We start from the raw sequence: 11,780 nt of genomic DNA, 5'->3' as shown, positions 1-11,780 counted from the left end.
AAACAGAAAGTACTAAAAAATCGAACAGTAGGATGCCACATAATCTGCTACAATGGAAAATGATCATTCGCTCTGCTCTTTGTCTCCCCTTTCCATACAGTTCCATAGGCGTAACATGTTATGGATGTAATCTCTAAGAGGATTCTCTCTGCTTGGTATCATGGTACATGTTAATTTCAGCTCTTTATGTTCATTATTGTAACCAAGATCTCCCTGGCCCGCCAGCCAGCCAACCAACCAGCCAGCCAACCGTCATCAATTCACCCCTAATCTCTCCCCCCAGTCCTTTTATAGCTAATCCATTGTGTGGGTCATTGTCATCTGATCATGTGTGACCCTGGCTGCTCTATAGCTGGTGCCTGGCAGCGTACCATTGACTTTTGACGTTCATCTGTAGGAAGATATGGACCGTTTCTTAATATCAAGAAAATATCCCAAATCACATCCAACTTTGAATTCAAGACGCTGAGATGAAGATGGCCAAAGTGTGGTCCGATATGGAGACAGCCAACAAAAAACCTGTAAAAACAATGTTTGTCATGCCAGAGTTTGGCTCCTTCACATAATTTAATACTGGTCTGATTAAAAATAAGCGAATACAAATGGTTGGACCTCATGAATCAGGAAGTGAATCATGTTTTTAAGAGAAATTGTAATTGAATGTGCATATGAATCATTGGATGATAGGGCCACATCCTTCTAACAGGCATGTAACAGTTTAGCTCCACGCCTTCCTTTTTGTAATAGTTGTTTTCATCCTGTCACACCATCTCATCAATCCAACTCCCCTCACCTGCCTCTGATCACTCCCTCGTTAGTCCCTCATTCCCTTCACCTGGTCCTCATGCCCTTCTCACCTGCAGCCCATCCCCTCATTAGTCCCTCACTATTTAGCTCCCTCACTTCCACTTGTCCTCTGCCAGATTGTCTTGTGTTTTCGTGCCAAGTTCTCCAGTGTTATTAGAGTATATTCCTGACCTGCCTGCCCTGACCTCTGATTCTCTGCCCTGCCCCTTTTTGGACTTGTTTGCTTCTTCGACTGATCTCCCGGTTTTGACCCAGCCTGTTTCCAACCAAAGACAGTATTCTTTGTTACTCCTGTCTGAGTCGTGCTTTTGGGTCCACTCTAATAGCGCCGTGACACAGCAGACATGAGCATGTCTGCAACGGTTAAGTTAAGAGATGTTTCCCATCATATTTAGTTGAATTTAACATATTGAAATTCCTCTGGATTTAAAATCCTAATAAAACTAATCAAAGTAAACAAAAACTGCAAATATTTGCGTATACTATTTTATTCACTACATACTGTCAGAGTATAAAAGAAGCACTGCATACTATCCACAGCTGTATGTGCCCCTCATGGCAGCGCAGCCAATGTGATGTGACTCCCAGTGATGGTGTGATCATTCCTGAATAGCTCATGAAATGTACAGCCATAACACTTCCACTCACACCCCACCTTCTGCCTCTTTGTCCCCCTCCTGACTGTATGCCCCTCATCCCAGGACGAGAGGCTGCAGCCAATAGCACTCATCATGTCTTCATCATCTTACAAAACTTCCACTGCGGCCTCCAGCATCAGAGGACGCCCTTGTTTTCCTGGTCGCCTCCCCACCATCGCCTCATTCCTCCCTCACCCCTCCCAGGCCCCAGGTCGATCTGTCTATCTGCCCCTGCACTGACTCCTCATTAACACATGAATGAGGCAAGGGAAGGGCCTGCGAAGCCTTGGACGCCAACAGAAGGCAGCAGATTTGCAATTCAAACCTCTGACCGACCCCCTCCCACCCCCACCTTGTCCTCCCGGCCCTGTATACTGGGGACTGGAACTGTCACCAGTATGATTGAGGATGCATGTAAGGAGGGAGAGAGGGAGAGAGACAGATGTGCATTCACACACTCATGCCAGGCCTCTGCACACTTTCATATTGACATACACAATGCAAATACATGCAGACATGCACAAGGCATATGAGAGAGAGAGATACTAATGACTTTTCAATATAAGGATTTTCTAAATTAACAGTAAGTTCAAGGAAATACCAGTTAATAAATCAGTTACACAGAATCAGTTACAGAGATGCTTACTGTTCCCAGAGTGCAAACTAAACATAGAGAAGCAGTATTTAGTTACTGTGCCCCCCCCCCCCAAACGGGAACAAACATCCAGATAATATTAGAATTGTATTTGACCATCTTTAGATTCAGATTCAAACCTGATATGTTCTGCACTGCCTTTGACTGATCCTTAAATACTCATCATGAACCATATTGTTCTCCTATCCTGTATGCATATCTCTCTCCTTAACGTTTTAATGTCCTTTAAACAAGTTGTTATGCATAATGTAAAGCAAATTGAATATTCTTTGTGTGTGAAATCTGCCATACAAAAATACGTGCCTTCCTTAGGGATAAAGGAGTTTGATACATTTTTACAATTTTGAATTCTGGAGTTCAAAGAAGCAAAACTTAAGATGTGTTCAGAAAAAAACCAAGTTGCAGAAATGTTCAAGTTAAACAAAAAATTGTATAATGTAAAGTGTAGAGATGTAAATACTGTAAATAAAAAGAAAGAAACCATTGTATTATCTTTCATTCTGAATCATTACATATAAATCAAAAACCTCTGAAAGCATACTTTAGCAATACTGTCCTTAATTATGGGCACGCAAAAAAAGAAAGGTGGAAAATTAAATGAAATAATATTATTAACTAAAATAATATTGATTCTAAAATTATGATTGCGTTCAGATTTTTTCTTTTTCTTTTTTAAAACAGAAAATGTTCCATACCAGGGTACAAAATAAATAACTTAATACAACGTATCCTCAGAAAACAAAATCTTATGCAAAACGTCACGTCCGGTTTACCCACTCCACCACTTCCTGCATGTGCCGACAATATGGCAGCGCCCATAGCGATTCACCTGGAGTTTAGGTAGGCGACTATACAGCTCCTAATGATAATATAGAAAGCAGTGTTGTTGTTCCGTGAGCAGCGCTGTATCAACCTTTGTATTAACCTATTATTTACCTTTGTATTAGCTCGTGTGCGAATCGTCCGCCTCCGCGTAGCTACTGAAACAAGACCTGATCTCGATGTGACAGCTAAGTTAGCTCCCTGCTAGTTTTGAGTTTGTTGATGAAATATCCCCCATCGTGGAGTCGCGTTATTTCTTTACATTGACAGAAATAAAGAGACGTGTTGCAGATCAGCCAGATGTGCAGAAGTCTGAGTTTCAAAACATGCCAGGAGTTTCTGAACGCAACCAATGAGCTGCAAAACAAAAGGAAGACCAGCACCAGTCAACATGTAGATCTGAGCCTCAAGACTCTGGGTTTGATGTGTGCTTCACTGCTGTGATCATTGCCTTTCTTTAGACTTCTCAATAAAACAATACATATGACAGATCATCATCAGTATATGTGTGGAGATAAGTAACGTCCATTTTCATGCTATATGTCATTTAAAAATATAAATCAATATTGTAATTTATATTTATTCTTAAACTTTATTGTACAGGTCTCATAGCACCTTGTTATTACCGAGAACATAACTCAAAATAATAATTCATAGAAAGGTCTTTTAAAAAGCCTGTGAACCACAGGTCAGAGGACTATGTGGCAATATCTAATAACAAGCATAACATGTAATGAATGTGCGAATATAGTTTTCAATAATAAATTACTTTTTTCTTGGGTTTAAGTGCATCTGTCAGTTTTTTTTAGTTGTTAAGATTATAAGCCGTTTGTCAAGAAATACTAAAATGACAACAAACAAAAAAGATTTCATAACGTTGACTTTATTTTCCCTCATATGTTCTTCCCAGAAAGGCTTCTGGACAAATGTGTGACATGTGTGATTTGCAAAAACCCCAAACAAATCATGCACACTGTTTACAGAGCTTTGAATGAAAGTGTTAACTAACTTCAAACAATTGACTCAATATGGTTACAATCACGAGACAAATGTGTCTGTTCGAGTGAACTAAATACCTGACCAGTCAAAGTCGTCATCACAGTGATGCAAAACCCAATCAAAATACAACATTGTCATAAAACTGACATGCTCAATGATTTGCAAAGTTAACATGAGCTGCTGTTGCAGTGTGACGGTCAACATTCAGAGAAATAACACGAAGAAATATCACTTCCTCATAATGACCTGAGACTTGACTTGGACCTGCCCCAAAAGAGTTACTTTATACAAAAGCTTTCTCTTGCCAAACTGCCCCAGTCTCAGACTACTAGAAACCAGGGATCAATAAATGTAATCCTGCTACCTGTCTGATCACTTCAATTGATGTTCTCTAACTCAAAGGTGTTTTAGGCCTTTATTCAACGGCAACCACATTTTTATTTTATTTCCAGTACTCAGCCTTGCAGATCTCATGACATGTTTGTCCTGTCTTTTGTGGAAGTATTTAAACACCACATAAACAAACACTAATTGGCCTATTTTGCTTTGTTGTTGTGTAGTGGTGGAGCGGAGCTGCTTTTTAATGGTGTGAAGGAACATCATGTGACTCTTCCTAGCCAATCCGAACCTTGTGAGTATCACCTGTCTGTTCATGTCCGAGTTAGAGCCGCAATGTGAAACAGTGACATTTTCAATGTGCCTTTCTTTCAAATAGATGTGGGGTACGAGTGACTGTAGTGAGCCAATGTCAGGTAGCTGCATCTCAAGAAGAGAACTGTTACTAATGAGGGTTTTTGGTCAGAGTTGCCCCTTAAAGGTTATGTCCACACTGTCTTATTAGTAATGTTCTAACAGTTTAATTATTGCGATGTGGTCAACTAACCATCAATTCACCAGCTAATGAATCCATGTTTTTTGGTGCATTTGTATGTGATGAGGATGTTCAATTAACTACATTTTAATTGAGTTCTGAGGGTTCAGTGTGATGAACTACACATCAGGTTCATCAAGCTGAGTGACATGTGAAATGAATAGAAGCCGTGTTCGGTGGTCATTTAAAGATAGTTCCCGTACAAATGCAAACATAGTGTCTTGATGACACTTAATACGTTTAACATTTTGAAATGTAGCCTTAATTTAGCCAGGAAGAGAGGGAACCAATGAGAGAAATATGTGTTTTTGGTGCTGATGTTACCACAACAACAATATGACAAAAGTTGACTGTGTGTGTGTGTGTGTGTTCAGAATTTCAACTTCAAAGGAGCACAGACATTTTGACATAACCTTTCCTGGACGTATTGTCTCATTATGATCTTAAGTCTGAACTGGTTGTGTGTCTGGCAGGTTTGCTGATCCTGATAATGTCCCTCCAAAGTGTGTGTGTGTGTGTGTGTGTCTGTGTGTCTGTGTGTGTTAGTACAGAAGGGGTGAAGGCAGATATAATTGGTTCTGAATCCTCCGTATTTCTCTTTGACCCCAGCCGGTGATTGATGACCCTCAACTAAAAGACCCCTCCCCCACACACACATGCACATACTCTCTCTCTCTCTCTCACACACACACACACACACACACACACACACCAAAACCCTGTGGTCTCAGGATCACCCAGCTTTTGCCCCTCACATCAGCAGAAAGATGGATCGCTCCCCCCCCCCCCCCCCCTCAAATGACAGTCATAATCGCACAAAGACAGAGAAGCAAAAGGAGAAGAAAAGGGGGGAAACTGCATGCACAAAAGAAAAGCGACCACGGTTTTTGAATCGGCGTCAAAATGGCGCCCTTTCCCTCCCCTCCCTGCGTGTCGCCTCTCTCTCCACGCAGCGCAGCTATCCCAAGATGCTTCGGGAGCCTGTGACGCAGTTTCCCTCTCTTGTCTTTTTGTTCCCTCGTTTTCTCTGCCGCTCTACCTGAACCGCAAAGCACTTTCAAAAAAGCTTCACCTCTCAGTGGCTCCGTGCCATTGTTCTCGTTCTTGTTATTCTCTTGACTCTTTATTTCTTCACGTTGTCTTCCATTTTTAGAACAGCCCTTTTCCTTCTGGATGACGTGGCTTGGTTGCCCTGTGTGTAACCTTTTACCAGAAAGCCAATAAAAGGGCAGCGGCTGATGACTATTTCTGTTATAAAACAGCTGTCTGAATTATTATTGATCTGTGTATTGAGCTAAGACAACCTATTTATTTTCTATGTGCAACTTTGTACATATTTGCCTCTGTGTGTGTGTGTGTCGAGGGAGGAAAATACAAATAAAGGCTAAAGATGGAAAGAGGAGAGAAGGTTTTACGAGAGAATGAGAGCGAGAGAGGGTGTGCGAGAGAGAGAGAGCAAATGATAAAGTAAACGGGTGAGAGGAGCGAATAAGGGGTAATGGTGGAGAAAAATTACCAATGGTTAAAAGGCAGAGAGGGAGCAAAAAAAGTCGCCACAAAGAAGGAGTTATGACTGCTGTCGTGATTAGTTCTGTTTTCAATATCCACCGGCGGCTCCGCTGTGTGCGCCTGGCAGCGAGAAGGAGTCCTTTTCTATACGGAGGCCTGGAACCGTAGAAAACTATCACCATCATTATACTACTGAGCTGGCCGACAGCACAGCGATTAACCTGAGCACCAGTCACACACACACACACACACACACACCACATATCATCTTCACAGTGAGCTGCCCTCATCAGTGACCAGGCAGGTGCCGCTATAAATATATTGGTTACAAGCTAAATGCTGCAAGTAGACCTTTTGATATTTATGATGTAACTTTGTGAAATGCGTTTTTACGTCTTGTTAGTTTGTGTGTGTTGGATGTGTGTTTTATAGCTCCTCTCAGTATCATTTCACAACCTGAAACCCCAGATACGGTATTTAGCTGGATTTCAGGCACCAGAAAGCCTCAGTAATGTTAGATAGGCTCACAATAGATGCCTCGATGCTCTATAATAATTTATTGAAACCAAAAAATGGGCTATACCTGTGAACATCTTTTTTTTCTGCATGTATTTAATGTAAAGCTGCTGTGGTCTCTGCACAGCTGAACTCCTGAGTCCCTGTGTGACTCCGATCAGAGGACTGTCGTCCTCCTGCCCTCTGCTCCATCTGCTGCTGCGGCCGTGCTCGCTTTATTTTCCTCCCTTGTAATGTATTTGCTCTCTCTCTCTCTCTCTCTCTCTTTCTTTCTCTCTCTCGTTTATTTATCTCTCCTCGTATGTTTCCTAACCTCTCCTCTGTTCTTTCGTTCCTTTGAAACTGGTCAAGGAGGCCGATACTGTTAATTGTGATGGTGTGTCTGTGTGTGTGTGTATGTGTGTGTGTGTGTGTGTGTGTGTGTGTGTGTGTGTGTGTGATATGGCTACCAGAAAGTGCACTGCTGCTCTCAAGTGTTATGGCGAGGCGTCGTGCTCTTGTGCGTTATCAGACAGCTGTGATCACACACTCACACAGCACACTTAAGAACAGGAAATGATCACGGAAAAATATGAGATGTATGTGTTTTATTGCATTTGACATTGTGCGTGTTTGTGTCTATAATATTGCGCAGTTTCCTTACAAAGCATATGTATTGAAGGAAACACACCTTGCACTAATACACACACTCAGAAGCTCTCAGACCACCTTGAGTCTTGATGTGAACAACAGCCATAACTCTAATATATTCATTGTTAGTAGTTTTGTGGGGATTTATCCTAAAACCTCTCATTGTTGTCGCCTTTGTGGCGTTCTGTCAGTCGGTCTGGGTGAGGCTCAGCCTATTGTTGGGACGAGGTCAATCTGATTGTTCGAGAGGTCAGACTCATAGAAAAATCCAGCTCAGCGAGAAGCAGTGCATTTCATGTTCAAATCCAAGAAAGAAAAAATATTATTCTGATATTGGATTTTCTGATTATTGTGGATGTCCTGCGTTGAAAAAACCGTAACTACAAGTGTGACGCTACAGAGAAATATTATTGCATTTATATTATATATTTATTATATAAGTTGCTTTTCTTTTTATTTATTTTTTGAGGTTTTAACCTTTTGAAAATGTCGAGCTGTAGATGTTTTCTGATTTCTAATCTATTCAGCCGTTTCTCGATTTAAACACAAAAATCATTCATTTAATTTCGTTCCAGCCAAGGTGAACAATGTCGCTCTTGGCCATCGACATCAGTCAACCATCCCCCCATTTCCACTACCCCCCCCCCCCACACACACACACACACCCCCCATACACATACACTCATAAATATACATGCACACAGACGCACACACACACACACATACACACAGCCTCGTCCCGCCTGGTACTTCTGTCGCGTCACATCGACCAGGGGGCTGGAACCGTGCACCTTGACCCATGACCCCTGACCTCCGTTGTCTGCCTGTGTATGGGCTTTGTGTGTGTGTGTTTTTCAGGGGACGTGAAGCAGCTGCTGGTCTGGATCCAACGGAACCTGCTGAAGGAACGGCCCGAGCTCTTTGTCCAGGGAGACTCTGTGTGAGTGTGTGTGTGTGTGTGTATGTGTATGTGTAGGTGTGTGTGTGTGTGTCTGCACTCGACACACACTTGGATCTGTGTACAACAATATGACCTTAAAGGATATGATCATCCTGCCACTGGAGCAACAATATTTCCTGCCAAATGTGACTGTAATATTTGATCAGAATCGCTCTATAAGAACATGTGAGACGATGAAAGTGAAGCTGAAGCAGATCGAGGAGCTTCGTGAAGCGTCTTTTAAATGCTGAAAGAAAAACACTGTCTAGCCTTCAGGCTGTGGGTTTCAGTAAGATGATTACCTGTGTGTTTGTGTGTGTGTGTGTGTGTGTGTGTGTGTGTGTGTGTGTGTGTGTGTGAGCAAGCTTTTGTGCGTGTGTGTGTGTGTCCAGGGCTCATAGCAGCCTTATAGGACAGGCTGACTTTTACAGCTGCCTTTGTGCTGCACTATTTATAGCACCACCTAACCAATGAATGGAGAAAGAGCTGGCCTACCTATGAACCGAATATATTTGATGCGTGTGTGTATTTAATGTTGAAAGCACACACTGCTGTGGAGCAAACCGTCATCAAGATGTTTCTTTCATTATCTTCAAAAAAACGAATATATGGGTGCCGTGTGTGATTAATTCAGGATATTTATGTTTGTGTTTAGTTCTTGTGTTCCCGCTCCAAGCCGACCTGTCTCCGTGCGTCTCAGGTTCCTCTCACGTTGCCCTTCCTCGCCCACGTCATAGAGCTCCAAGGTGGATGGAGAGAAGCATATTTGAACTGCTTCAGGCATTTTCTCACTGCCCACAATTCCTCTGTGGCATTGAGAAATTAAATAAAATCAACTTATGTTCAGAAGACTGCACCCATAGGTGTTTGTTGTTACCCTCTCCCCGTGCCCCCAATATCCTCCTCTGAAGGGTGGGGATTGTTTTAGGCTTCATCCGTTTGTTATTTTTGGACCTCCATTAATTATCAGTGACAGTTTGTTCCCCCCACGATCTCTCTACTATTTCAGTCCGCCACTTATGTATGCTTTATTTTATGTTTTTAAGAGAGAGATCCTTATATTCAGCCTTTGTTAACTAGAAAGCTATTTTCAGAGTTTGTGATTGATAGTAGAATGCTTTATGCATATTTAAAGATCAAAGCAGTTTCATGAGAATAACCCCAACATGCTTGTTTATGATCTTATATGATCTGTAACCTGGACATAATGCATGCATGCAGTCACAGATACTGTTAGATGTTTTATCTTAAATATACTAGTGTTCAAAACGCCTGACTATTTTCTCTGGGCTACATTTTGCTATAAAAAAAATAATAAGACTAAAAAATGTACGAGTTACTGTAAGGTCTATTCAGAAATTATCTTTTACTATTTTGTATTACTTTGCTTATGACTGTTATTCACTGTTCTTCTGTGACGCAACGCACCACCCGGACAATGTTGACTTCAGTGTAATATTTAGTACAAATGTAATAATACTTATTTATTTTGTGCCGTGCCCAATAAATAGAGGGGTCTCTTTCTCTTTCGTTTAACATCATTTAAATCTTCATAGTAGTGCGTCTTTCATTCATCCAGTTATATTTCAAAAAGACTCTAATTTGTTTTTATTGGATGCAGGATGCAGATTTCTTTTTTTTTCTCTCTGATTCACATGGACATTGTGTTTTTAATTTTTTTAAATGTGCATCTGTGGAGGCATTCTACTCTACCGGTCTATATTTTGTCTGACTCAAAACGGTGTGTGTTTTCCCACAGGAGACCTGGGATACTGGTGCTTATCAATGATGCAGACTGGGAGCTAATGGTGAGTGTGTGTGTGTGTGTGTGTGTGTGTGTGTGTGTGTGTGTGTGTGTGTGTGTGTGTGTGTGTGTGTGTGTGTGTGTGTGTGTGTGTGTGTGTGTGTGTGTGTGTGTGTGTGTGTGTGTGTGTGTGTGTGTGTGTGTGTGTGTCAAATGTCTGGAGAGCATGTATTCATGCAGAGTATCACTAGATCCCTAACATTTCATTCAGGACTGTTTGTGGGCAGGTTAGCCTCCCTGATACCAAGATTGCTCATTTTCTCTGAGTCAATGTTTCATGTAACGTGAAAGCAGCTGCAGGACAGGTTTGTCCTTGGGGTCTCATATGTGAACACATATTTACATGCACACACAGAGCGAACGCTTCAATTTGAATCCATTGATTCAATTACAGGACGCAACACCGGATGTAAATGAAATGAAAAGTGTGTCATTGATTGGACCCCAGTGGGAGCACAGGAGTAATATGCACATTTGCATTAGTAAAGACAGACATTCCTCCTTTGACTTGGAGAGACGTTTGAATATTGAATGCTTTGTGTGTTCTGTGCACCTCAGGGGGAGCTGGACTACCACCTACAAGACCAGGACAACGTTGTGTTTATTTCTACTCTTCATGGAGGATAGCAAATAAATGAGGAGTACACAGTCCCATGTCCTTCTCTGTAACAGCCTTTTCTCCACATATTCTGCACTCTTCACTGCCCGCCCCCCCCCCCCCCCCACACACACACACACACACATACACACATCTCAACAACACACCACCCTATTGGTGGCTGTGGACGTGTCAGCCTGCACTGTGAGGTCTAACTGGGATCGATGTTTGGTCCACAGGAATAAGTGAAAATTCAGAGATGATTACGATGAAAAATGGGAATTTTGCTTTTTGAAATCAAACTGCACGGGGTTAAAGGTCAGCATATGAAGCTCTGGTTACTCGCCAACTAACAGGTGTATGTGTAAACACCTGCATGTTGGTGTTTAAACTTCATCTCCCTGCTTCTCCAATTCCATGATGACCATGACATCCAGAAAGACTGTATCTTAAGGTCTCCAATGACCTCCAGGAATATATGATAAAACGTTACACTTTGCTTAAACAATTATCATTTCTAAGCAGTATAGAAACATTTCACAACATTTTTATAAGGAAATTGGTATTTTTTTCATTTGTCAACTTTGATCATTTCTCCTATGATTTTTTGTATCTGTTTTACAATAAAAACATGTATTTATACACTAAAGGCACGTTGTGGATGCTTCACGTGTGGTTACAGCCAAATAGTTAATGAACAAAAAGGTTCTTCCAATGTTTACAAATACATTATTGTGTGTTATACAATGTTTATATAAAGCTTAGAAATGCTAATCACAGGGGTTAAAATAATGTAACCAACGAGTGTTGTTTTGGTTTTATTTGGAACGATGTGATTTAGGTTTTCTTAATATATGCTTTATTCTTCTAATTCTTTATATTTTTTCTCACAAAATAAAATAAAAAGATTAGAATATTTTTTTAAAGAAATTTAGTCCTGACTTCTGTAATTGTTTAAAAAAAATATATGTATTCTTTACTTCAAATAACT

The 11,780-nt window shown here is 41.1% G+C and overlaps 1 protein-coding gene across 2 annotated transcripts; it reads left to right on the top strand.

Annotated features, from left to right (window-relative positions):
- The first annotated feature begins 2,887 nt into the window (after positions 1–2,887).
- urm1 (ubiquitin related modifier 1) lies at positions 2,888–11,438 on the top strand. 2 transcript variants are annotated; one of them, XR_008833977.1, is made up of 5 exons: positions 2,888–2,940; positions 4,482–4,552; positions 8,306–8,393; positions 10,147–10,195; positions 10,750–10,842. XR_008833977.1 is itself a non-coding variant. In XM_056433325.1 (5 exons), exons 1-5 carry the CDS (start codon positions 2,906–2,908, stop codon positions 10,816–10,818), a joined length of 306 nt encoding a protein of 101 aa, XP_056289300.1. In that variant the 5' UTR covers positions 2,888–2,905; the 3' UTR covers positions 10,819–11,438. The 2 variants fall into 2 exon arrangements, 1 of the variants encoding a protein (XP_056289300.1); XM_056433325.1 differs by having other exon boundaries at positions 8,306–8,387; positions 10,750–11,438.
- Positions 11,439–11,780: the final 342 nt, after the last annotated feature.

The sequence above is a fragment of the Pseudoliparis swirei genome, chromosome 15, assembly GCF_029220125.1.
Source record: "Pseudoliparis swirei isolate HS2019 ecotype Mariana Trench chromosome 15, NWPU_hadal_v1, whole genome shotgun sequence".
Taxonomy (NCBI): domain Eukaryota; kingdom Metazoa; phylum Chordata; class Actinopteri; order Perciformes; family Liparidae; genus Pseudoliparis; species Pseudoliparis swirei.
This window is presented reverse-complemented; position numbering and strand designations above follow the sequence as displayed.